The sequence below is a fragment of the Lepidochelys olivacea genome, assembly GCF_965140295.1.
Source record: "Lepidochelys olivacea isolate rLepOli2 genome assembly, chromosome: 11".
NCBI lineage: Eukaryota > Metazoa > Chordata > Testudines > Cheloniidae > Lepidochelys > Lepidochelys olivacea.
This window is the reverse complement of record NC_140421.1, coordinates 46,356,180-46,383,405: the sequence shown is the minus strand read 5'-3', so window position 1 is coordinate 46,383,405 and position 27,226 is coordinate 46,356,180. Positions and strand designations below refer to the sequence as shown.

Here is a 27,226-nt window from a genome sequence, read left to right as displayed (position 1 = left end):
TTTCTAGTTCAACATGCTAAAACTAACCTGGCCCTCTCCTATGGAACTTCAACCTATGCTGCTAAGCCTGTTTCATAGAGCTGTTGGCTTTTCCACAGGCCTTTTTCCCTACAGACCTTCTGGGAACCATGGAGTGTGAATCCATGTCCAGCAATGGATCCTGAATCCTGGCCTGCCACCATCAGAGCCAGCTGCTGCACAGACATTTTCAGGCTGCTGCTGCTGCCTCCTATCCTTCCTCACAGGAGTTGGGTTGGGACACTCGGCATCCAGGTTCCCCCTCAGGCCTAAACAAGGTAGCCTGGCACCGTGATCCTGGGGCACAGGGGAGCTACCTAAAATGAACACCAAGAGCAAGAGGCTCACACACACGCACCTACACCCAGGAGGTGTACATGAGGTGAGAGGCTCATGTACTGAAAATATTTGACCATACTTAGTTATTTTGTACGTAATTATTAATATGTTAAAATTCTGTATTTCTAAAGTGACTACATCAAATGACATATATCACAGGAAACAAAGTGCAATATATTCTTGCTGTAAACATGCACATTAGTTTATCAGCAAAATGCATAATCTTTTCCCTTGGGATAGGTGTTGTGATTCCTGTTTATTTAGTGCTTCTGCAGGCATTCTGAATTACAGCAATTAAAGTACTCTGACCTTCCCCCGGGGTGCAACCTGACCTGATGCAGCCCCAGAACTCTACAGCCTGGGAGGCCTTTTACACTGCATGCTTTGTTAATGAACAGCAATGCCTCCAGGCTCTGCTCACTCACAGGCACCAGCATGTAAAGTCACTACCAGCTGAATATATTAATGCCATGCCCAGACATCCATGCATCACATATAGGGCAACACCCACATATCCCTCAGTCCCAGCCTTGCCCCTAGAAATGTACACCTTGTACTGTTCAGTAGCCCACTGGACAGTACAAGCTCATTAACAGTCCATCATTCCAACAATGGGAACAATTATGCACCAGCCTTGTTGTCTCAAGTGGAGTTTTCCCAAACACTTCAATCAAACACACTGGTTTAGATAAAACCATTTAACAAGTTTATTAATTAAAGATAGATTTTAAGTGGCAAGGCATAAAAGTCAGGATTTGTTACAAAAGAAATAAGATAAAACCGCAAGCCAATTCCTAAACTTTATCAAAGTAAATCGGATTTGAAGTAAACATCATTCTCACCAAACCAGTTGCAGCAGGCAATTCTCAGTTCACAGGTCTCAGGCAGGATTTCCTTTCGGCCTGGGACCACTCCCCTTTGTTCACAATTTTTCAGGTATTCATTGATGTTCGAAAGGTGAGGTGGTTTAGAGGCATTTCTCCCTCCCTCTTCTCCTCCCCCCTTTTTATACCCCAAACTCTTGTGTGCTGGAAAAATCCTTGCTGGGTGGGTCAAGTGGGTAGGCAGTTCCATTGCATATGTGAGCTCTAAACCAGGGATCTCAAACTCAAATGACGACGAGGGCCACTTGAGGACTAGTACATTGACCCAAGGGCCGCACCACTGACCCCCCCCCCCGTCCCCCGCTGCCCTGCCCCCACTCCACCCCTTCTGTGAGGCCCTGCCCCTGCCCCGCCTCTTTCCACCCCTCCCCTGCCCCCATTCCAACCCCCTCCCTGAAATCCCCACCCCAACTTTACCCCCTCCCTGCTCCCAGGGGGTACAGGAGGGTGTAGGGTGCATCAGGGGGCTCAGGACAGGGGATCGGGGTGCAGGGTGGGACGGTGCAGGATGCAGCAGGCGGCTCAGGGCAGGGGGTTGGGGTGTGCAGTGCAGCAGGGGGCTCAGGGCAGGGGGTCGGGGTGTGGCAGGGGTTGGGGTGCAGGAGGGGTGCGGCAGGGGGCTTAGGGCAGGGGGTCAGAGTGCAGGAAGGGTTTGGGGTGCAGCAGGGGGTTCAGGGCAGGGGGTTTGGCTGCAGGAGGGGTTCGGAGGGCGGAGGGCAAACTCACAGACCCCTGTGCCCCCCCTCACCCAGGTCTCAGCCACTTCTCGGAGCAGCGCAGGGGCTGGGCAGGCAGGGAGGGAGCCTGCCCTGACCCCGGCGCACGCCAGGCTGGAGCCGCTCTAGGTAAATGCTGGGGGGACAGGGGGGGCCATGGGGAACTGGTGGGCAGCAGAAAATAATCCTGCGGGCTGCATGCGGCCTGCAGGCCGCGTGTTTGAAACCCCTGCTCTAAACTGTCTTTCAGATTAATTGTAAATTTCTTGTTTACAACTCCCCTGTAATAGATCATTAGCACTTTCCTGGCATGCCAGTGTGCCTTTGTCTCTGAGGAATTGGTTCACGGGTGTTACCCAGAACGACAACGTACTTCAGTAACAAGCATACAGCAAAATATAATAATCAGCAGATTGAGTTTTCAAATGATACCTCACAAGGCATACTTTGTACAAAATATATCATAACCATATAAAAGTCGAGTACATGGGGTACAGAGTGTCACAAGTACATTTGACCGAGTTCAACTGAAAGTACAAATTATCAACACAGCATATCAATAAGACTGAGCTTTCCGGGAAGAGATTACTGTGAAACAGGTAAAGTTGGTATTTTATGTTTTGGCTCCTCTGGGTGTGTTATCCAGACCAGACTTTGGATGCTAGAGTTTTGCAAATCAGCTTTGTGGTTGCTGAGCGCTAAGAGAACTTTTTAGCTATTGTATTCAACAAAAGTTTCTAAATTTTACGAACAGAGGCAGGAAGATAAGGAAATATGATCCAGTGGATAGGGTATGAGCCTAAGACCCAGTTTCAGTTCCCTGCGCCACTCCATACTTTGTATGATCTCTGTGCCTCAATTCCCCATCTACCTTAGAGAGTTGTTGTGAGGATGAATATATTAAATGATTAAGAGGCACAGTTATTATGGTAATGGGAGCCATACAGGTACATAAGATAGCTTTAATTTTATCTGATTCTGAGTCGAGCTAGACATATTTGTCTACATTCATTTTGGTGACACTAACGAGACTTTCATTTAAACACCATTCAACTACAGAGCTGTGTGCCACAAAAGGATTCCCCTTAAGTTCACTTAAGCCAGTTGTGGCTGCTTTGCACCATTGAAATGGGACAGAGTAATGAGCTTCAGCCCATTTTGTTTAAACTCCTTAACATGAATAAAATCTCTACCTTTTCTTGCCACCTTTTGTGCCTATTCACTCCCATGCTCTCATGGTCACCAAGCCTCTGGTTCCTCTTACTTTGCCTCTTCCTGCTTCCCAGCACACCTCTATAAAGTCTGTCCATGCCTCCCCTTGTATACCTGCAAAGCCTCATCCATGAACCTCCTCTAGTCTGTGTAACGATGCTGGTTCTGGTGGGACCCAATTGAGAGTGCCAATTCAGGACAAATTGCTTAAAGCAGGGTAGAAACTGGGGTTTCTATGCACACCAAGGCAAACCAAACCAGCCAAGAAGACTTGGGTTTTACCCCACTGGTTAACCATAAGTCACACAAGCAATTCCCTTAGACTCTCGTTTCCCAGTATCACCACCAGTGCCACTCGTTATGGGGACAAATGGTTTTGAAAACCAATACCTCAGTAAAAGAAAAAAGGTTCTCTTGATCCCAAAAGACTAAGCCCCAGGCCCAGATCAATATACAATTCAGATCTTACCCACAAATCATGGTGTTACCAATCCTTTAGAATCTAAAATCTAAAGGTTTATTCATAAAAGGAAAAAGATATAGGTGAGAGCTAGAATCGGTTAAATGGAATCAATTACATACAGTAATGGCAACGTTCTTAGTTCAGGCTTGTCGCAGTGATGGAATAAACTGCAGGTTCAAATCAAGTCTCTGGAGTACATCCACAGCTGGGATGGGTCATCAGTCTTTTGTGTAGAGCTTCTGTTTGTAGCAAAAGGACAATAACTACAGGGGGTGTGAGTGATTGCTGGACCCAGACTAGAAGGAGACTAGTCTGTAAAAGAAAGCTTATTGGAACATCTCTGAGGGTGAGGTTTTATCTGTATTCAGTTTTCTTACTGTACTTGGTTTAGACTTGTGTGTTTTATTTTATTTTGCTTGGTAATTCACTTTGTTCTGCTTCAGAAGTTACTTGGAACCAATTAAATCCTACTTTCTGTATTTAATAAAATCACTTTTTACTTATTAATTAACCCAGAGTATGTATTAATACGGGGGGGGGGGGGAGAGACAACTGTGCATATCTCTCTATCAGTGTTATAGAGGACAAACAATTTATGAGTTTACCCTATATAAGCTTTATACAGGGTAAAATGGATTTATTTGGGGTCTGGACCCCATTGGGAGTTGGGCAACTGAGTGTTAAAGACAGGAACACTTCTTAAGATGCTTTCAATTAAGCCTACAGCTGTTAGGGGATGTGGTTCAGACCTGAGTCTAGGTTTGCAGCAGGCTAGCGAGACTGGCTCAAACCAGGCAGGGCACCGAAGTCCCAAGCTGCCAGGGCAGGAAAGCAGGGGCACAAGTAGTCTTGGCACATCAGTAGGCAGCCCCCAGAGGGTTTCTGTGATCCAACCCGTCACGCTCTCTCTCTTTCCCTGTCCCAGTCTCCTGCACCCCCTTCTACACCTTCTCTGTGCCCCACCCAGTTCCCTGCCCTTTTTCTTTTCTATGCACCATGTCCATGCATGATTTACTCACTTCATCTTTATCCCACCACCACTTCCTCAGTCTGTTTTTTGCTTCCCTCCCTGTGCTCTTGTAACACCAACAGACCCCAGTCATCATCGAATCCGGGACCGCTGGAGCTTAGTGCATGAGCCTCTACTGCATGAGCTAAAAGCCAAATGGCTGTTAGCTAAAGCTGTAGAGCAGACTCAATCTCTCTATCCCTTTCTCTAAGTGGTCCCGGTGCCGCTAGATGGGACAGAACATCACACCCACAAGGTGTGTGGATTACACTCCTTCCTCCCCCAGAGCCACCCTACAAGAGTACAGCACGACACACCATCCCTCCATGTCCCTCCTTATCCCTTTCCCTCCTCATCTCCTACTAATCCCACATCCAGGCCTCCCTCCTCACAATACACACACACACATATTTTCTGGCTCAGTCTAGCTGTACATGCCTGGAGGCAGCAACAAATGCATTTATGTTTTTACATTAAATCATTTATTTTCAAGTTGCTCTATGTACAAGGAAAATCAGCTGTTGGTAATTCCCCCCCAACTTCTCTCCCACCTTACAAAACTGCATGGGGCTATTGTGATCAAAAGAGCTACTATGAACAAGCTATTCTGCAATAACTCACTATATGGATGCTATTACACAATAAAAATGATTTTATTCCAGAATAATTCCTCCACTTTGGAAGCACACATTATTCCTGAATAATCAGTTACTTTGATTCTGGAATAAAGTATGCACTTGGCAAGCTATTAGGGCTATTCTGGAATATGTATGTGGGTAATTAATGTATGCACAATAGCTATTCTGATTAGCTTCCAGGGGTAGACAAGCCCTAACCATCAATCAACCAGCTACCTCAAAAGGCATATATATGATTTTGTGATTTATGATGAACCAATAAAATAAAACTAAACTTTAAAAACCAACCAAACAAAAAAACAATGCCTGATTTCCCTCCACTCCCGGGCCTGGGAAGCGGCAGGGGAATTGTCAGTGGAATTGGTTTCTTCTGGGGGATGTTAGAGAGGCAGCTGCTTTTCTTACCATACTACCTATGACTTCTGCGTGCTGTGACCTGACTAATGCTAGCACAGTCTGAATCACCAGCATGCTCTGCTGTGGCATAGCAGTAGCTGCTCCATAGTTAAGGCTGAAGTTAGCTTTTCACAAAGAGCCTGACTTTCAACAACCCTTCCTCCAAAATTCAACATGCAAGTTCTCCTAAAAAGCCCATGTCACACCTACCCTACCCAGGGGTAGAGTTACCTAGGACGTATCTTCCTTCGGTTCTTAAAATACTCCCTACTTACTACTTTTAAGGGGGCGGCTCATTTGAATCCAAAAATGGGGCCAGCTTTTAAACTCCCCCTCCCTGCTCGTGCTGAGCCAGGGACCCCCAGGTCGGCAGGTGGCCTGCAGCGTTTGAGTAGCTGCAAAGCTTCTCAGCCTTCGAGAGCAGCGGGCTCCTGAGCCCCAGGCCGGGAACCGCGCGCTTCTCTGCGGGGGCTGCTGCTGCCCGGGGCGGCGACAGGCCCCGCGTGGTGCCCAGAGCCACAAGCGCACACAAGGGACCCCGGCCCTCTGGGGCCGCCCATCAGCACCTCGGGAAACCGCACGCGCGCAAGCCCGCCTACGCTCAGGTCGCACTGCATGCTGGGAGCTGTCGTTTCGGCCGTTTGAGGCTCCAAGGCCGCCATGTTGCTGACGTAGAACCCGCCTGCTGTGGGGCTCGCTGAGGATTGGGTTATTTTCTGCATTTATTTTTCGCTCTTATTAACTCGGTTTAACACCAAATAAATACCGTTAAAATTATTAAGATCCACGAGGTGTTACTGCACTTCCGGCAGGAAAACCCCGCCCCCGCGTCTCACCGGAAGTAAAGTTACTTCCGGTAGGATGGTGGCCTTTGGGAGACTGAGGTAAGCTCTGACTGTGGGGGAATCTCACCATCTCCACTTCTTCTCCCACATCGCGCGGCGGCTGCTCTCCCCTGCCGGGACCTCTCTGTCACCTTGCGGGTGGAGCATGGTGAGGGCGGGGGATGGGCTGCCTTGGTACGAGTGGCCGGGGCCGACGCTCGGCGCCCATCCCTTCCCCGCATCTCCCCGGTGTCCGCACAGACTCAGCGCCCATGCAGCCCCCTTTTCCTGAAAGGGCGCTGCTATCGCAGTGGGCCGCCCACGTTTATGCACCGGCTGCTAGGTCGGCCCCTCGCGAGCCTGTCGTTGGGTCCAAGCTCCCCATGCTGCAGCACCCGCCTCTGCGGAATGGGCGCCTCGCCGTTTCACCGCTGCTCACGGGCCGGGAGTGTCCGAGGTGGGAACTGGCGTCTTTCGGTCACTAAAAAGCCGGCTCTACACTTAAAAATCGCAGCGATCAAGCTATCTCGCCCAGGACTGTAAACGGTGTCGTGCCCTGAGCACCGTAGTTACCTCGACCTCATCCCCGGTGTAGGCACGGCTACGTGGAGGGAAGGTTTTTTTCCATCAAACTCTCTGCTACCTCTCAGAAAGGTGCAATAATGACCTCGAAGGAAAAATCCTTCAGGCTCTATGTAGCTATGCTGCTGAGGTGCAAGTAGTATAGATGTAGCCTAAAAAAGCAGGTAAAACTGCAGGAACAATAGAGACTCTGGAGCTTGCAGGTTGTTTTCAGGCTTCACAAATCACTGTGTCAGTCTTCACTTGGAAGTTTAAGCTGCTTAAGCAACGTAAGCAGCCAGGGGTAACAGTTCTCTCATGGATTGGTAACTAGTTAAAAGATAGTAAACCAAGGGTAGGAATAAATGGTCAGGTTTAGGAATGGAGAGAGGTAAGTAGTGGTGCCCCCCAGGGATCTGTATTGGGGCCAGTCCTATTTAATATATTCATAAATTATCTGGAAAAAGAGTTAAACAGTGAGGTGGCAAAATTTGGAGAAGATACAAAACTACTGTAGCTACCAGGGAGACTGCAAAGAGCTACAAAATGATCTCTCAGAACTGGGTGACGGGCAACAAAATGGCAGATGAAATTCAAATGTTGACAAATGCAAAGTCATGCACATTGGAAAACATCCCAACTATACATATAAAATGATGGGGTCTAAATTAGCTGTTACCACTCAAGAAAGAGATCTTGGAGTCATTGTGGATAGTTCTCTGAAAACATCCACTTAATGTGCAGCGGCAGTCAAAGCAAACAGAATGTTGGGAATCATTAAGAAAGGGATAATAAGACAAAATATCATATTGCTGCTATATAAATCCATTGTACGCCCACATCTTGAATACTGTGTGCGGATGTGGTCGCCCCATCTGAAAAAAAGATACATTGGAGTTGGAAAAGGTTCAGAAATGGGCAACAAAAATGAATAGGGGTATGGAACGGCTTCCGTATGAGGAGAGATTTCTGGGACTTCTCAGCTTGGAAAAGAGACGACTAAGGGGGGATACGATAGAGGTCTATAAAATCATGACTGGTGTGGAGAAAGTAAATAAGGAAGTGTTATTTACTCCTCATAACACAAGAGCTAGGGGTCACCAAATGAAATTAATAGGTAGCAGGTTTAAAACAAACAAAAGGAAGTATTTTTTCACAACAGCACAGTCAACCTGTGGAACTCCTTGCCAAAATTTTTGGTGGCCTCAGAGAGCGGCCACCAACTGTTGCTGGTGGCCACTCTGACAATTTTTCATAAAATACTTAATTAACTTTAGGAGAAACAAATAAATAGGCACATCAAAATCCTTGTAATTTATTTATTGCTAGCTAGTAAGTCTGCTGCTGTGAAAAGTGATTTTTGTATGTTTGTTAATATCACTTTTCACAGCCTCCCAACTAGCTAACCAGTGTCTGCTGTGAAAAGGGATAGTAACACTTTTCACAGGAGACTTACTCAGCCCCGGCATCCCTGGGGACAAATTAAGCCCTGGATGGGGAGATGGATGGATAGGCAGCAGGGGCCAGGGGCAATGAGGGGTGGGGGAGGCAGCGGGGAGCCAGAGTCTGAAGCCTGAGGGATGCAGTTCCAGGAGGGAGCTTGAAGCCCTGGGGATATAGCTGAAGTCCTGCAGCCAGGAGATGAGGCCTTGCTGCCAGGGGGGGTGGGCCAGAGCCTGCCACTCCACCATCCCAGGGCTGAAGCCCGAGCCCCACCACACCTGGAAAGGTGGGGAACTCCCAGGATGCCTGCTCCTCCAGGGTTGTGTCCCAGGTGTCTCCAGAGGTGGGCAGGGCCCAACCCCTGCTGGCAGCCCCAGCAACCAACACCAAGGTGGCACATCCGGAAGGAACAGGCAGGGACAACTGCTTTGCCCCCCCCCCCCCCCATCACTGCCCAGGAGGCTGTGGCCGCAAGAAAAGCCCCTGGTGGCCGCATTTGAGAAACATTGATCTGGATCATTCCTAACAGGTGTTTGTCTAACCTGCTCTTAAAAATCTCCAATGATGGCGATTCCACAGCCACCATAGGCAATTTATTCCAGTGCTTAACTATCCTGACAGGAAGTTTTTCCTAATGTCCAACCTAAACCTCCATTGCTGCAATTTAAGCCCATTGCTTCTTGTCCTATCCTCAGCGGTTACGAAGAATAGTTTTTCTCCCTCCTCCTCGTAACAACCTTTTATGTACTTGAAAACTGTTACGTTCCTTCTCAGCCTTCTCTTTTCCAGACTAAACAAACCCAATTTTTTCAGTCTTCCCCCCCTAAATCATGTTTTCAGGACCTTTAATCATCTTTGTTGCTCTTCTCTGGACTTCCTCCAGTTTGTCCACATCTTTCCTGAAATGTGCCCAGAACTCGACACAATACTCCAGTTGAGGCCTAATCAGCCCGGAGTAGAGCGGAAGAATTATGCCTCATGTCTTGCTTACAATACTCCTGCTAATAATTCAAGAATGATGTTCGCATTTTTTTGCAACAGTGTTACACTGTTGACCCATATTTAACTTGTCCACTATGACCCCCAGATCCCTCTCTGCAGTACTCCTTCCTTGGCAGTTATTCCCCATTTTGTATGTGTGCAACTGATTGTTCCTTTCTAAGTGAAGTACTTTGCATTTGTCCTTACTGAATGTGGCCACCAGGGACTTTTATTACGGCCACAGCCTCCTGGGCTGGGGGGGGAGGAAGAAGAGTAGCAGCTCCTCACCCTTCCTGTTTCTCCTGGATGCCCTGCCTTGGTGTTGGTTGCTGGGGCTGCCAGTAGGGGTTGGGCCCTGCTCCCCTCTGGAGACACCTTGGGCACAACACTGGAGGAGCAAGCACCCAGTGAGTTCCCCACCTTCCCAGGGGTGGTGGGGCTCAGGCTTTGGGATTTAGCCCTGGGATGGTGGGCTGGCAGGCTCTGGCCACGGGGCTTCAGGCTCCAGTCCCGGATTCCAACTGCACGACAGCAGGCTCCGGCAGTGGGGCTTCAGGCTCTAGCCCCCTGCTGCGTCTACCCCCCATATCCACGGCTTAATTTGTCCCCAGGCTTGCCAAGGTTGAGTAAGTCTGCTGTGAAAAGTGATACTTGTATGTTTGTTAATATCACTGTTCACAATGGACTTACTAGCTATCAGTAAATAAATTACAATTTTTGGATGTGTATATATATGCATATTTCTTTGTTTTTCCTAAAGCTAATTAAGTATTTTAGGAAAAAGTGTGAGAGTGGCCATCAGCAAGAGTCCTCTCTTTTGTTTAGGATCCACTTCCTTTTCCAGAGTACTCGAAAAAAGAAAAAAAAAAACCCACCTAATTTCAAAGACAAGTGTATTTGGTAAACTCCTTTTTTCCCCACAATCCTTGCTCTCTCCCATAATAGTCAAGTTCTGAAACTTGGCTATCTGCATTTGCAATGCAACTGTTTGAGCTTGCATTTCTAAAATCAGGGAAGCTAGAATAATGTCTGACAAAATTCTCTTAAATAAGATAAAAATATCACTCAGAAGATAAAAATATACTTAACCTGACTGAATTCAGTATATTCTGTGTTTGGTAAGTTATGGATGTACTGCCGTTCCTTTGTCTCTTTGTTTGTTCACTGATTTTTTTTTCTAGTTACTAGTCCTATAAACTTTATATAGAATGGAAAGATCTTTAAATCAGGAAATTAGAAAAGACAAAAGGCAATAAGAGAGAGTGATTTTCTTCTGGCTCTAACATCCAGTTTTCACCCCAGATTTATAAAAAAGTGCTGCTGCTGTGAGTATTTTCTTTCTGGCCTGCCAAATGTTATCTTGCAATTGAAATGCTGTTAAAATACTGAGATGAAAAGCAACTGGAACCGTCTTCAGCTTTCTGCTGCTTTTCAGCGTTGCCAATGTGGATTTTATGTTAAGAGGTTAAATCTTCCTTCTCCTGATGAGAGTTTGAGGCAATGTCTTACTGAAAAGTATAATCAATAGGCTGACAAGATTGCAGCTGGGAGCAGACTTGTGCAAACAAAGCTCTCTCTTAATTTTGGCTTTGTGATGAACGAGACGGGTGGGATAGCTCAGTGGTTTGAGCATTGGCCTGCTAATGTGAGTTCAATCCTTGAGGGGGCCATTTAGGGATCTGGGGCAAAAATTGGGGATTGGTCCTGCTTTGAGCAGGGGGTTGGACTAGATGATCTCCTGAGGTCTCTTCCAACCCTGATATTCTATGAACAATATCCATTTCACAGAATGGAAATTAATACTGCCTTTGTTTGCAAGTGGATTTGATATCTTTATGATCATCTTGATTATTCTAAAATTTAATTTTAAATTTTAATTAGAATCTTGTTTTACACAGGTACACCCGATTTCAGTCTCAGACCATCAGAAAATACTGAAATCAGACAGACTTGTTCTGGTAGAATAATATTTCTGTTTTATTTAGGAGAATTTTGGTAGGTGTTATCCGTGTTTTTCTATTTTTAGCAGATTAAAACATATATATAATATAATGTAACTGTAGTTATGTGAAGCAATAAGAAATATTCAAGTTAATGTTTTGGTGAGATGATTCCTAGACTTGATTCTTTTAAAGTTTTGTAAAGATCACAACTCATTTCTCCAGTGATTGTTTTACCTTTAAAAATAAATCTAAATATTGTTTAATCAATTATGGAATGTGTTGTTTATCTTTTGTAGGTGAAACATTTTTTCATAAGAGACCCCCATTTGAGTTGAGTACGTTATTATTTCTACAAGTTCAGAACTTTAGGTGAGCTACAGGAAAAAATGAAGAGTAGAGTGGCACACATAAGTGTAAGTATTGTGAAGTTTAATTTTTCAGGAGAAGTACAATATTGTTTGGGGATTTTTGTGTGAGTTTAGTATGTAGGGGCCTATTTCCACTTCATATATGAACACAAATTCCTTTAACTTCTAAAGGAGTTGCATGTATTCTCTCCCCAATATATGCTGTATCATAATTAAGAACAAGAAGTATTATTACTTAAACCGGCAAACTGCAGCTGGTTGATGTACAGATATTCTTAGCAAGAGATGTCCCAAGTGCACCTGGCAGCAATGTGAAAAGGGAATGAAGTGTGAAGAGAAGTGGGTAAAAGATGGAAACAGTTCAGTGGAAAGCATGAGTGAGTTGAGGCATAATGACGGATTATGAGAATGGTGGGGAGGGGAAATTAATTGCATCTTTCTCTGGATTGTGATATTAGTTATTCATCTTACTATCATGCAATCAAGATTATAAGTATGGTATTTGGATTCCTACAATTCTGAGAAACTTATTTCTGACAGTGAAGGGTCCTGCTCTTTCGGAATCTGAACGTTGTATGTTTCAGAAGGGAGAGGTGCAGTACTGTTAGGAATATAGCAGCAAGCAAAACTTCTGTTCGCAAATATAGACTTTCTTCTAGAGTATTGGCTTCATGATGCTATATCTATGAAGTTAAATATTTTTCATGTAATTTCATTCACACACAATGTATATAAAAACTTCCCTTCAGATAACAAAATAGAGAAATGTTACCAATACAGTTGAGATCCAGCTGATTTACTTTGAAAGCTAAATATTTGCAGAAATAATGGAATTTTTTCATTACTTTCCAGCTCTTGGAGTGTATCTTGCATGAGATTATAATAATTAAGTAATTAGTGGATGGAATTTTTAGAAATGAATTTATAGTATAGAATTGCTCTCTTCAGAGTTTTGTCTTCTGGTCATCACATAGTCATGAAATGCATGTTATGCTTAGAGATTATATCAAGAAGTATTTTTTCTTGTTTATTAATGAAAGATGCTTGATCATTAGCCTGAAGTCTGCAGGAGACTAAAATCCTGCATTTATCTTCAGAACAAGCATGGCACAAGCATCAATAATACAAACATCTTTATACAGCTCTGTTAATGTGTTTGAACCCTGGTCTGGAAGGACAGTGTGTTTGGGCTGGGAGCAGGTATTATATATGGGGCGTTGGGGAAAGCTGAATAGTCTCTTCCACGCTCTTTCCGCTTGAGATGCAAAAGTCAAACACCACTCACAGTAAATCGTGCAGCTGTTCAAAATATGATCATGGATATTCTGCTGAGCTTGGCTCCCCAAAGGGCTCAGCTCCATAAATTAGATTAGAAAGGGAAAAAGTACTCACAGTAAACTATAGATGTTCATGGTATGATCCTCCCTCTGCTTTCTTAACTATTTTACTGCTGATCAAATCAGGTAACATTTTTAATGTGGAAACATTTTTGGAGTTAACACCTATACAGATGCTTGTGGCAGTTCATGTATCCCAGAGCTGTTTCAGATTCCCTGCAAACTCATGCAGACATTGCATTGATCGTATTAAGGACTTGCCTATGCTGGGATTTTTTTCAGTGCAAACCCCATTGTAGATGTGCTACACAGATGTGCTACGCAACTGGCCCACTTTTCACCATTGCAGATTTTTCTGTAGAATGAGGTGGGGGGCATGTTTCAACCCTAAGGGCTAGAAATGTGCCTTTTTAAAATAAGTTGAGATTCTGGAACACATGATAGCAGCTTAAAAAACCAAAGTATTGGCTTACTGAGCCAGCATGAGTCAGCCCAGTTGGACCCTGGATGGGAGGATATTTCAGTCTTCATTTTTGCAGGTATTACTATTTCTCCTAGAAGCTTCAGTCGGGATCCAGTTGTACTCTGTACAGCATATAGCACAAATAGACCCTGCTACAAGTAATAAAAAATATAATTTCCTTTGTTAAATATTCAAACATCATTTGGTATTGCTGTCTATCAGGAGGACCTGTTATTAAGCAGATGTCACTTGTATTCAACTGGCTAGCTTTCTAAACTTATATTTGACTGGCTCCAAGGTGATATAGAAACTAGTATGTCAGCTTGTTAGTGGGCACACTGCCATCCTTATAGATGGAGTGGGGGGTCAATATATATACTGTATGAGTATTGGTGACAGAATTCCAGTCCAGGAATGTTGTAAACAGCTCTTGGTATGGTGTATCTGAATCAAGGTGATGGGTTACTCTACTTCATAGGGGTTTTTTTTGTTTTGTTTTGTTTTGTTTTTTGCCAGATGGTATCAGTTTGTGGTTCTGGTGAATGGGAATAATATTTTTCAGAGGGAGGAGTTAAATGTTACAATGAAAGGGTAGAACTCAACAGAGATGGTTGCTAAGCAAATCCAAATTAATTGTGAAAGAGCTTGGTAAGCTGGAGGAACCTATTTGTAACTTCTTTTGTAGATCTATTGTAAGTGTACTGATCATTCTGAATCACGGTGCGCGGCTCTGGTTCATTTTGTGAACAGACGTATTAACTTTACAGTGAATTTTTTTTACTTGACAGATTTGTAAAGTGATTGCAATTTTAACCTTGGAAAAGTACATTTATAGAATTGTTTAAATGATAAATGTATAATTTAGAAAATGTAAAACAAAGGGTACAGTGTAACTTGGACAGATAAGATAAATGAGGCAACTGCATAGAAATTTAGGAGGGAGAAAAAGTGGATTATAAAGAGGAATTTGGAGGAGAAAAAAGGGAGATCTTTGTTAAACAATGGGTGGAGTAGGAGATTATTCAAAGTATAGTGGGTGGCATGACAGCAGGTGTAAAATTTCAGAGTGGGAGAAGGACATAAAATAATCCTTCATATAAGAAGATAGATATGCTTAGTAAATATACTATTATATAAAATATACTATGGTCTAAAATAATTTAATACTTTGTTTTAAAGCATGGCTCCAGTTATGAAAGAAAAGAGAGTCACAGCTCTTGCCGGAGGAGTTCCTCTCCAGAAGACAGGTAAACAAGTATTTTTTTTGTAATTGCATTTAATAGTAGTTAAAATTGTGTGTTATCTTCATCCAGAGTGAATCAGATAAGTACAACAAAACACAGTTTTGTTCCATATTTTTCACTTATGCTGATAAGTGAACATGAAAAATATAGTTATAGACTTAATACAATGTCACTAATTGTGGATGAAAATGGGAGAGCAGTAATTGAATATGAAAGATTTTAAAACTCTTCAATGTTCATTTTGAATACTGAACAGCTTTAAAACGGAAATTGGATTCCAGTCTCTTGCATGGCTCCAGTGCTGTTAACCACAGTTGTCACTTTATAGCAAGGTTATGCGTGTCAGCTGGAGACTCAAAAATGCCATTTCTTGTGCTGTCTACCATACATAAGGCATGAACTAAATTCTTTCAGGGTAACTTCCATTTCACTGACAGTGAACATTCTGTGATACTAAAACATAAAGTATGTTTTCTTTTATGCCCGTACATATGGTATACTTAACTCTGCACGAGTAAACAAAGGTGACAAATATAGTGAATGGATACATTCAGTGGGCTGTCTTGTGACTTGCATAGGGCTGAGTACACTCAATATTTAACTTCATTACTATTTATCATTTAACTCTGAGCCCTGAGTTTTCTTTTATAATGTTTCTTTTGAAGGTCACACCCCTATCAGATTAATTTTTGTTTATCACTAGGACTATATGATTTATTAAAGTGTGCATCTTTCTGTCTTGAATTATATATTAATAGTGAGGCTCAGTTCATTGATACAAAATTGAGGCCTCCAGGTTTTTAAAACATTGGTATGTGTACAATCAATCCATGACTGAAAAACAGACCCTAGAGAGTACAATTCCTGTAAACTACAAGTTTAATAAAGCTTTACTAAAAAGGTTTTTGTTTGGGGATGGGAGTAGGTATGCAGAACGTGAGAGGTCTTGGTCCCCTAGAGACAGAGGTTACTCTGATCACAGCAAGTATGATCAGGAATATTCGGGAAAGGGGCGTGATGATAAAACTGTGGAAGCCAGGTGAGTATTAAGTATTTGAAAATGAAAAGGTGTTCATTCTGCTTAATATAATTTTCAACAATTAGTATTTTGTTTAAAAGTAAAACCATTACACTTGCCTTGGTCTGAATTCTTAACAATATGTTCAGCCTTCATCTCCATAAGATGGAAATTCTTTCACGTTTACTTTCCAACTTTTGCCTGATAGGGGGTGGAGGAGAGAGACTCCCCAAGAGAAGGGGAAAGAGAGGGAATCTGATCGAAGGAAACAGAAAAAATTCTCTTCACCTGATAGAAAAAGTCCAGAAAGATCAGTACCCCAGAGCTCACTTGGTCACGATGAACCCCCTTCAAAGAAGAGAAAAGAAGAGCTGGATCCAATTCTCACCCGTACAGGTGGTGCATACATTCCTCCAGCAAAGCTCAGGATGATGCAGGAACAAATTACCGATAAAAATAGGTAAGTCAAAGTTAACAAATATCACAATTAACAGGATTTACTGGCATAGTAGAGCACTGTAAAACAGAAGTGTAAAATATTTTTGATTGGCTGATCAGACATGAAAGTTGTTCAAAACCTGTGAAATGCTGAAGCAGTGATGCCATGTGCTGTAATTTTTGGGGTTGTGACCTGCCTTTGAAATGTAAATAGTAAAAAGTAGTATATAAATATGCATCATAAATGTGTATGTTGATATTTTATCCTGTAAAATAGCTTTGGAATATCTTCTTCTTTAATTAAAATATATCAAAATATTTTGAGAAAGTTGATAGTTATGAATGCAGTGGACATACACAGCAAAAAGGGGTTGGAATACATATATTTTCCAATTTTGTTTAAAAAAAAAGGGGGGAGGTTTCCTTTCATTTATAAGTACTTACACTACTACTGGAATTTCTTTCTTTAGTCACTAAGAATGAGGAGTGAATTCATATCTACACTCACTAAATGTTAATCATATGTATTTATAAATAAGAAACATGATTACATGGAAAGGGGTATGAGTCTGTATAATTTGTGACATTTTTCTGTGTTACAAAGTAATTTTGGCAGGAACTGTAAATATGCCAAAATCAAATGTCTTCTTTGCAAACAAACTTAATGTTTTTCACAATTCCTTAGGAAGTCTTTCAAAAATCTATTATTGAATATTTCAGATAAGTCTTAATTATATTGTGGTGGTTTTTTTTGAAGTATAATATTTTAGTATAATACTGTTTAACATTCCTGTATGTTCTTTTGTTCTAGTTCATTTCCTGTACTTGCTATTAGTAGAGAGATTTGTGGGATAAAGTTTTCTCTTGTCTGTCTTCTCCGTAGAAAACCATACTTCAGCATTAGCTTTACAGTTTTTATTTGGTTTGGGGTGAGAGAGAGAGAGAGAGGTTTTTGTAAACCAGATTGGTTTAGTAGTAATGAGTTACTGTCAGTATAATCGTAAAACCAAAATTGAAAAAGGCAGCAAAATATATTGTGAGCATTGCACCTTGAGGCTCCTATTGACTACAAATTAATTTCACATTTTTATATTAAAGTGTATTTATAGTGTACCTAGATATACTTGTATTAATGTAATATTTTCATAATAGCTTAGCATATCAAAGGATGAGTTGGGAAGCCCTGAAGAAGTCAATCAACGGTCTTGTCAATAAGGTGAACGTTTCTAATATAGAAAATATCATCCATGAACTTCTTCAAGAAAATATTGTCAGAGGAAGGTAAGTGTCAAATGATTGTTTCATAATAAATAAATCTTTAGTTTTTCTATTTATAATATGTAAAGAATAGTAACGCTAAGACAAACTAATAATAGTCAGGTTTTTAAATAACTCTGAAACTCTTCTATGCTATAAAAAGAAGAACCTGCATGGAAAATAAGAATGGTTTGTTTGCAGAGAAAACACATTTGCTGCTGGTAGGTTGGAAAAAACAGAGTAAGAAGTTACCCACTCTGTGCCTAAGTGGTTTTCATTTTAGGAATACTTTTTTTTATCCCTAATTATAGGTGTATCAGTGGAGAAAATCACTTTTAAAAAAAAAAATCCGCATCTAGTAGTGTGCTTGTGATCACTGCTGTCTGATGTGTATGTGCTGTGCCATAATTATCCTTGCCTTTGTAACATGTGGAATAGACTACTGCAGTGTGTTCCCAAGCCGTATGGAAACTATAGCTGATATGTAATGTGTTGCTTGTGGTGTGGTTGGTAGCATATTATACCAGTTTTTCAAAGACCAGATTTGTTCCTAGTTTTCAGGTATTGTTCAATAGGTTGATCTATGAAGCTATTTATAGTTTGGATTTTACTTATGAGAATATTCCTACCTCTGAGGTCATCTGGAGTGTTTTTGCTAATCCTCTCCAAATTTAAATAAAGGATGGCCCTTGATCTCCCAATATCAAATTCTGCTGACTTTCCAGGGACCTTGCAACAGCCAACTCTTCTTTCTGTCTTTTGCCTGCTAATGGTCATATATTTATATTTGTACAGAGGTTTTAAATAGCTTTTAACACTTTTATTTTATTTAACAGGTTATTGGTATTTTGTACAGCATCAAAAGTCTTTCATGGTTAAATGGTTTTAAAAACTGAGTTAAAATCTTGAAAGCAATTCTGAAAGGTCAGTTTGTAGGTAATATCTTAGCTGACCCTTTATACCTCACATAATATAGTATCTGCTTTTCTTGGTTTAAATAGTTGGACATAATATAAAAAAGGGAAAACCACACTGAATAGTTGGGAGCAGGTATAGTTACAGAATCAAAAGAAGCAAGCACAGATATTGTAGGAGGATAGTTTGGAAGGATGATGAAATTCTTGCTCAGTGAGTTTTTAGAGGAATCTAATAAAAATTGGTGAGGATTAAAAGGGGATTTAGTCCAAGACTAAAAATGTTGCTGCAGACACACAACGTGGCGGTAGTACAGTTGAGAAGAAATATTCAGCATTGTTACTTTCCCAACTTCGATTAATTCTTCCAAGCAGAACAAGGAAATCTAAATTATTATTATTATGATACTTCTGATTACACACACTGTAGCGGTAACATCATCTGAGGCCAGAAGGGCAGACTTCTGGGGATCTGAGTTTTATACTGTTAAATAATAGTGGCGTACTGTTGTTAGAGAATTTTAGGGAATAGGATGGGAGAACCTATTGAGTAGGAATGATTTCATCTCAAGCATTCGAACAGATCTTCAAATTCATTTCTCATCCCTGATCACGAGGCATTTCCCATGCATCTGGAAGACCACAGCCTAAAAGTAGCAGACCTAATGGGAAAAAATGCCTTAGTCTACGGCTGCTTGACTGAGATTCCCAAGCAGCATAGGATCCACATGCTGTGTCTTCACTGCTTCTGCTTAGAAGTTGAAGGTTGTTTCATGTCATCAGGACAGCAGGCATGACCTTCCCAGTAAAACAGGATTGAGTAAAAGTAGAGTGTTATATGAAAACAAAAGATCTAGCATGTATGACATCTGCACTTTGCAAAAGTTAATTTAGATAAGGTGCTGATTTTGGGTTGGTTACAGTGCAGGAAGCAAAAATCACATCCTGTCTATCAATAGTACTTCTATGGCCCCAATCATCTGAGTGTCTCATAATCTTTAATGCATTTATCTTTACAATACCCCTGTGAGGTAGGGAAGTACTGTTATTCCCATGGGCACAGAAAGGCTAAGTGACTTGGGCAAGGCCAAATAAGAAGTCTGTGGCAGAGCAGGGATTTGAACTCAAATCTTCCAAATCCTAGAGTAGTGCTGTAATTGCTGAACCATCTTTCCTCTCTGTTCTAAATGTCCATTTTTCTCTGATATATAGACAGTGCAGAATATCTCTGACCTAACAGCTGGTGTTAGATGGCTCGTGTCCTTTTTTCTTTTTCCCCTCCCCTTCAGCTCCCTCAGTTTATACGTCTGTGTTTTGTCTAGCAAGATAAATCCTCAAAAACATTTTGAGAAAGGAGAAAAATTACGTTAATCTCAGTTTTATAGTATTAATCTCATGCAGTAGTTATTGCAGATTGGTATAAACAATAGATATTAAACTACAGTCAGCAGTCTTAAAATTAATAAAGATATGTTGATATCAGAACAGCTAATCCAGAAAAATAGAGATGCCCTCTTTGTTTTTACTGTGAGAAGTAAAAAAGCCTTTTGGTCTTCTACTAAGGTTGGCAAGAAAGAGAAGCAGAAAAACCAAGAGCAACACATTCTGCCTTGAACAAAGGCAATTATGTCTAGAACGAATAATGTTAAAAATACCTGGAAATACATATTTTTGTTGTTGCTCTAGGCAGACTATAACACCTGCTATAATGTAAATGTTAGTTATGGTACTGTTAGGGCCGGGGTGGGGAACCTACGGCCCACGGGCAGGATTTGGCCTGCTGCCTAATTTCATCCAGCCCGCAGCAAGTCTCAGTGCCGCAGGCCGGAAGCCCTGAGCGCTGTTTTTTCCTCCCTGCGCGAGGCTAGAGCCGCGAGCCATGGCGCGCCCTGTTGTGGGGGGAAGCTAGTTGCTAGGCCATTAAAAGTCCGGTCGGCTCCGGACAGCTCCTGGAAGCCTCTGGCATGTCCCTGCTGCCCGTACGTGCAGGTGCAATCAGGGAAGCTAAGTGCACTGTGCAGTGCTGCCTGGCCACGCCTCCACCTAGGGGCCGGGGCCAGGGCCGGCTGCTTCCAGAAGTGGCGTGAAGTCAGGGCAGGCTGGGAGCCTGCCTTAGCCCCGTTGTGCTGCCAACCGGGAGTCACTTGAGGTAAGTGCTGCCCGGCCGGAGCCCACAGCCTGAACCACTTGCCCCCCTCAGGTCGGAACCCCCTCCAAGACCCTGCACCGTTTCCCACACCCTAACCCCCTGTCCTAGCCCTGAGCCTACTCCTGCACTCCAAACCCCTTGGCCCCAGCCCAGAGCCCCCTCCTGCTCCGTAAACCACTCATCCCCAACCTCACCCCAGAGCTCACACCCTCAGCCAGGGTCCTCACCACTTCCTTCACTCCAAACCCCTGTCCCAGCCCAGAGCCCCCTCCCACACTCTGAACTCCTCATTTCTGGCCCACCCTGGAGCCTAGGGGAAGCCCTCAGTGTGCGCGCGCGCACACGCACACACACACACACACCCACCCCCCCCTGGAGCCACAATCGCCAGCTCACCTCGCTGCAGGGAGGAAGCTCCGAGCCTCCGTGCCACACCACAGGGGGCTGTGTGCAGCCCGTGACTGATTTTTTCTGTGGGTCAGTGGCCCCTATAGAAAAAAGTTCCCCACCCCGTGTTAGGGTATATCTACACAGGGATAAAATACCCACAGCTGGGCTGGGTCAGCTAACCTGGGTTCACGGGGCTGAAAATTTGCTGTATAGATGTTCGGGCTCTGGGACCCTGCAAGGTTGGATGGTCCCAGAGCTCAGGCTCCAACCTGAGTCCGAATGTCTGCAAAGTGGTTTTTTAGTCCTAAAGCCCAAATCAGCTGACCTGAGCCAGCCATGCCATGCTATGGGGCTTTCATCCCCGTGTAGATGTACCATTAGAGGAGTGGGATGTATTGGGTATGCTAATTTTTTTTTTTAATCTGAAGAGGAGAGGGGGGAGCCAACTGTTGCAGAGAATCTAAAAACAAGAAATAACTGTCTAGTTCCCAGGCATCATTTCTAGCAGGAGGTGACAGTAAAGTCTCTGACAGCCTATTGTAGAACAGTTTTTATTGTAGCACTTGTCTCTTTATGAATTTTATATCTGAAAAACTGTATTTTTTTCTAACAGGCAGTGATTATTTTTAAAATATGGGTTACATAACTGTTACTAGAATAGTTATCTAGTCTCTGGGAGTTCTTTGTATGCTTCTGATAAAGCCTTTTTTATCTAGTTTTATTAAGTTGCAGGCACAAATTTTAGATATAAAAACGGCACCATTTGGCTTTATCTCATAATTAAATTGTAACTCCTAAATTGGCCAAAAAAAACCCCACAAGTTTTTAAAGGTGAATGCAAAATTGGAAAGACAATTTTTTTTTATTCAGCTGTTAAAATAGAGTCTTGATAGTTATCTTTATATCTATTTAAGATGGTCCCAGAAGAAGCATAAGACTAATCTTTATGCCAAGTGAACTCTTGCACTCATGGAGAGTTCTGTTGAAAGGCAAACAGTCAGAGCGCAGTTGAGTGGAGAGCTCCATGTGGATACATAGATCAGATTTCAAGATCCAGGTCTTGGAGGGCAAATCAGTTTTCTGTGTTACATTTGTAATAATATAGGTAAAAGCATTTTTTACGTTATTTTTAGGTTCCATGTCCCCCACTCTACAGAGAATGAGTAAATATTAATAATTCTTTTGTTTCTGTGTTACTTAGGCTAGCCAGGAGAATAGAATGCACAGTCTTCTGCTAGGTTTCAGAGTAACAGCCGTGTTAGTCTGTATTCGCAAAAAGAAAAGGAGTACTTGTGGCACCTTAGAGAATAACCAATTTATTGGAGCATGAGCTTTCGTGAGCTACAGCTCACTTCATCGGATGCATACCGTGGAAACTGCAGAAGACATTATATACACACAGAGACCATGAAACAATACCTCCTCCCACCCCACTGTCCTGCTGGTAATAGCTTATCTAAAGTGATCATCAAGTTGGGCCATGTCAAGGTTCCTCCCCCACTCTGAACTCTAGGGTACAGATGTGGGGACCTGCATGAAAAACCTCCTAAGCTTATCTTTACCAGCTTAGGTCAAAACTTCCCCAAGGTACAAAATATTCCACCCGTCGTCCTTGGATTGGCCGCTACCACCACCAAACTAATACTGGCTACTGGGGAAGAGCTGTTTGGACACGTCTTTCCCCCCAAAATACTTCCCAAAACCTTGCACCCCACTTCCTGGACAAGGTTTGGTAAAAAGCCTCACCAATTTGCCTAGGTGACTACAGACCCAGACCCTTGGATCTTAAGAACAATGAACAATCCTCCCAACACTTGCACCCCCCCTTTCCTGGGAAATGTTGGATAAAAAGCCTCACCAATTTGCATAGGTGACCACAGACCCAAACCCTTGGATCTGAGAACAATGAAAAAGCATTCAGTTTTCTTACAAGAAGACTTTTAATAAAAATAGAAGTAAATAGAAATAAAGAAATCCCCACTGTAAAATCAGGATGGTAGATACCTTACAGGGTAATTAGATTCAAAACATAGAGAACCCCTCTAGGCAAAACCTTAAGTTACAAAAAAGTTACACAGACAGAAATAGTCATTCTATTCAGCACAGTTCTTTTCTCAGCCATTTAAAGAAATCGTAATCTGACACGTACCTAGCTAGATTACTTACTAAAAGTTCTAAGACTCCATTCCTGGTCTATCCCCAGCAAAGATAGAATATAGACACCCCACAGAAATGCTGGAAATGGCCCAACTTGATGATCACTTTAGATAAGCTATTACCAGCAGGACAGTGGGGTGGGAGGAGGTATTGTTTCATGGTCTCTGTGTGTATATAATGTCTTCTGCAGTTTCCATGGTATGCATCCGATGAAGTGAGCTGTAGCTCACGAAAGCTCATGCTCAAATAAATTGGTTAGTCTCTAAGGTGCCACAAGTACTCCTAGTCTTCTGCTACTCCATTAATTTTCTGGAACTAGAACTGTGTGGGAACCAGAATTTCAGTTTCATGCAAAAAATCTTCAGTGACTTAGCCACTCCCAGTCTCCATTTAAGCCTAAATTAATAGTATCCAATTTGCAAATGAATTCCAATTCAGCAGTTTCTTGCTGGAGTCTGGATTTGAAGTTTTTTTGTTGTAAGATAGTGACCTTCATGTTGGTGATTGCGTGACCAGAGAGATTGAAGTGTTTTCCGACTGGTTTATGAATGTTATAACTCTTGACATCTGATTTGTGTCCATTTATTCTTTAAGTAGAGACTGTCCAGTTTGACCAATGTAAATGGCAGAGGGGCATTGCTGGCACATGATGGCATATATCACATTGGTGGATGTGCAGGTGAACGAGCCTCTGATAGTGTGGCTGATGTTATTCGGCCCTGTGATGGTGTCCCCTGAATAGATATGTGGGCACAGTTGGCAACGGGCTTTGTTGCAAGGATAGGTTCCTGGGCTGGTGGTTCTGTTGTGTGGTATGTGGTTGTTGGTGAGAATTTGCTTCAGGTTGCGGGGCTGTCTGTAGGCAAGGACTGGCAACTGTGCCCACATATCTATTCAGGGGACGCCATCACAGGGCCGAATAACATCAGCCACACTATCAGAGGTGGCTGTGTGTGTATGGGGGTGGGGGGGTGAGAAAACTTGGATTTATGCTGGAAATGGCCCACCTTGATTATCATGCACATTGTAGTGAGAGTGGTCACTTTGGATAAGCTATTACCAGCAGGAGAGTGAGTTTGTGTGTGTGGTTTTTTGGAGGGGGGTGAGGGAGTGAGAGAACCTGGATTTGTGCTGGAAATGACCCACCTTGATTATCATACACATTGTGAAGAGAGTGGTCACTTTGGATGGGCTATTACCAGCAGGAGAGTGAGTTTGTGTGTGAGGGGGCGGAGGGTGAGAGAACCTGGATTTGTGCTGGAAATGGCCCAACTTGATGATCACTTTAGATAAGCTATTACCAGCAGGACAGTGGGGTGGGAGGGGGTATTGTTTCATGGTCTCTGTGTGTATATAATGTCTACTGCAGTTTCCACGGTATGTATCCGATGAAGTGAGCTGTAGCTCACGAAAGCTCATGCTCAAATAAATTGGTTAGTCTCTAAGGTGCCACAAGTACTCCTTTTCTTTTTGCAAAGACAGACTAACACGGCTGTTACTTTGAAACCTGTCTTTTATTACAGTCCAGCATATCTGAATCGTGATAGTTTTTATGTAATGTGTTCAGATGAGTAGCATGTACTAATATTATGCTGCATTTGGTAAATGCGTTTGATGTGCTTGTGATATCATAGTGATACCATAATTTAGTGAAGTGGCAAGGGATGGTGCCTTAATCTTTTAGATTTGTGTCAAAACCTTAACGTAGCCATTTAATGATTTGCGTGAAGTTCGAGTCCCTGAAAATGAGGAACTAATAGAATTAGGTAGTGGTAGGTATTTTGCTAGCTTCCTCATAGCTTTGCCAGTGCACTTAAATCCTGACATGCAACAATACCCCAATTAACGTGTTGGGTTTCTTTTGATCTGAGTCTGCCAATTATGCTGAACTGGGCCAAGTTAACAGTAGCAGTCTTTAGTGAGTGGGAAAGTAGTTAAAATAACCACTTGATCATCTCCTCCCTGTCTCACTGTTTACATTCTCAGAAACAATGTTTCTGTCCCCAGCTGTCAGTTCAAAGCATAATTACGGTGTATAAAAGTTTGCTGGTGCATGTGGGGAAAATTTATAGCATTACCATTTGAAGACTGTTCTGGTCTTGCTGAACATCCAATTTTCTTTATTAGTCTTACACTGGGTTTGGGGTTTGTTTTTGTTTTTTGGGGGTTGGTGACATTGCATAGAAACAAGATTTCTATTCCTGAGACGTTCATTTGCTTTTGAGTATACTCATTATTAAAAATGTCATAATTCTCTGTTTTCATAATTAACTGCAGTGGAGATGGCTATTCTGTCACAAATAAATATTATTAATTCAGTTGAGAAGTAAGGAACAAGGTCAGATGAACTCTTAAGCCACAAAGAAGCTGCTTTCACACACACTTATTTACTGTAATTAAAAAAAGGTAGCAGCAGAATTACTTTTATAAGGTATTAGTGGTCTTTTGAATAACAATTACAAAATGTAGTTATGAAAAGAAACAATTTATGGTAAGATAAAAAGTAATGATTAAATAATTCTCATCTAATTTTAGTGACATTTTCTGCTCTCATATTTTTTCAATTACATTATATACCTATCACACGCTTTCAGATCATATTGTTAGCTAGAGTTTGTATTTGTTTGGGGTAATTTTTTTTTGTACTTTAGATTACACATACACACACGTTTTCCCAAACGGTCTTTAATCTTTCACTTTTTAATATAAAGGTTAAAGTGAGTTTCTTGCCTCTGATTTTACTTTTTCTAAATTAAGTTGAAAAATTAAAAGGAGAGGTTTTTTCTTCTTGAAATAGCTTTTTTCCCAGAATGTCATCACTTCCGAAAGGATTTCACCTTTAATCTTCATTTTCTTTTTTTTTTTTTCTTTTTTTTTTTAAATGACCAATTGGAAGTGTAAATCATTCCTTATCTTCAGTAAAAAGTTAATTTTTTTAGTAGATAGTAGAAATAGCATTGAAATAATGGCTAGGAAATTTAACTAGGTTTAATCTTCAATTGAGAGGTCTCAATATACAGTAACCATTGTGTTTTGTTTATTTACACTTGTCCCTTTTTAAAGTGGCCTCCCTGCAAGTGAATGGCTTTTGTAACTTAGGGCTAAGTTAAGAGGCAGCTAGAGATTCAGAAAGAGAGATCTAGAAAGATTAATTTTTTTCAAAGACAAACTTATTCTAGTTCTCAGATCATACAATTAATCGCTGATTTAAAAAATCTTATTTAAGTAAATTGTAATCCTGTTAACATTAATATGATATAGAATTGGTACTCCAAACCTAATCCGAGGTTTTAGTATGAAAATAACCACTGTTTGGAACTACCTTTTAACTATCTGGAACACAGAATATGCTTCTGTTACAATGTAGATGGTGAATGACATCATTTCATATTTTCATGATTGGCACTTATACTTGTGTGTGTGTACTCTTACTTACAGGGGATTGCTGTCTAGATCAATTTTGCAAGCACAAAGTGCCTCTCCAATCTTTACACACGTTTATGCAGCAGTTGTAGCAATTATCAATTCAAAGTTTCCAAATATTGGAGAACTGATTCTCAAGAGGCTAATTCTAAATTTTCGCAAAGGATATCGCAGAAATGATAAGGTATGTAAGAGAAGCTTATGTAAGAACTTACAGTGCCACACTGTAACCAGTGATCCCACTAGTGTGTTATCCTATTACCGAGTGATCAATAATGTATGTTTCAAAGGAATGTGTGTGACTACCCAGAACCTGGCAAAACGCACTATATTAATTCTAGAAGTAGTGGTAGTATTAAACTGACCACATCTTATGCCCTGCAGCTTGAAGATCGCAACTCTTTTTAACTTCAGTTAATGCAACAACAATGGCTTTTATTCTATAGGGTACAATCCTTTTAATAATCTTAAAAGAAATGCTTCGGTATCCTGCAGCAGTGCTTTAATAGATTCATAGACTGCAAGGCTAGAAGGGAGAATTGTGATCATCTAGTCTGACCTCCTGTATCGCACAAGCCATAGGACTTCCCGGTTAATTTTAAATTGTCATTTACGTAAATACACAGTTTGTGAGATCTGTT

The 27,226-nt window shown here is 41.9% G+C and overlaps 1 protein-coding gene across 4 annotated transcripts in view; it reads left to right on the top strand.

Moving 5' to 3' along the window:
• Positions 1 to 6,448: 6,448 nt before the first annotated feature.
• Positions 6,449 to 27,226, top strand: part of CWC22 (CWC22 spliceosome associated protein homolog) — a 58,952-nt gene continuing 38,174 nt past the window's right edge. Inside the window, exons 1-7 of one of the 4 annotated variants that reach the window (XM_084643076.1) lie at positions 6,449 to 6,559; positions 11,724 to 11,840; positions 14,775 to 14,842; positions 15,765 to 15,878; positions 16,066 to 16,317; positions 17,448 to 17,576; positions 26,601 to 26,769. In XM_084643076.1, the coding sequence (XP_084499202.1) occupies positions 11,814 to 11,840; positions 14,775 to 14,842; positions 15,765 to 15,878; positions 16,066 to 16,317; positions 17,448 to 17,576; positions 26,601 to 26,769 (759 nt within the window). In that variant the 5' untranslated portion in view covers positions 6,449 to 6,559; positions 11,724 to 11,813. Of the gene's footprint in view, positions 6,560 to 6,644; positions 6,957 to 11,460; positions 11,480 to 11,723; positions 11,841 to 14,774; positions 14,843 to 15,764; positions 15,879 to 16,065; positions 16,318 to 17,447; positions 17,577 to 26,600; positions 26,770 to 27,226 lie in introns of those variants that run through there. The other 3 variants (XM_084643077.1, XM_084643078.1, XM_084643079.1) reach the window with 3 other exon arrangements.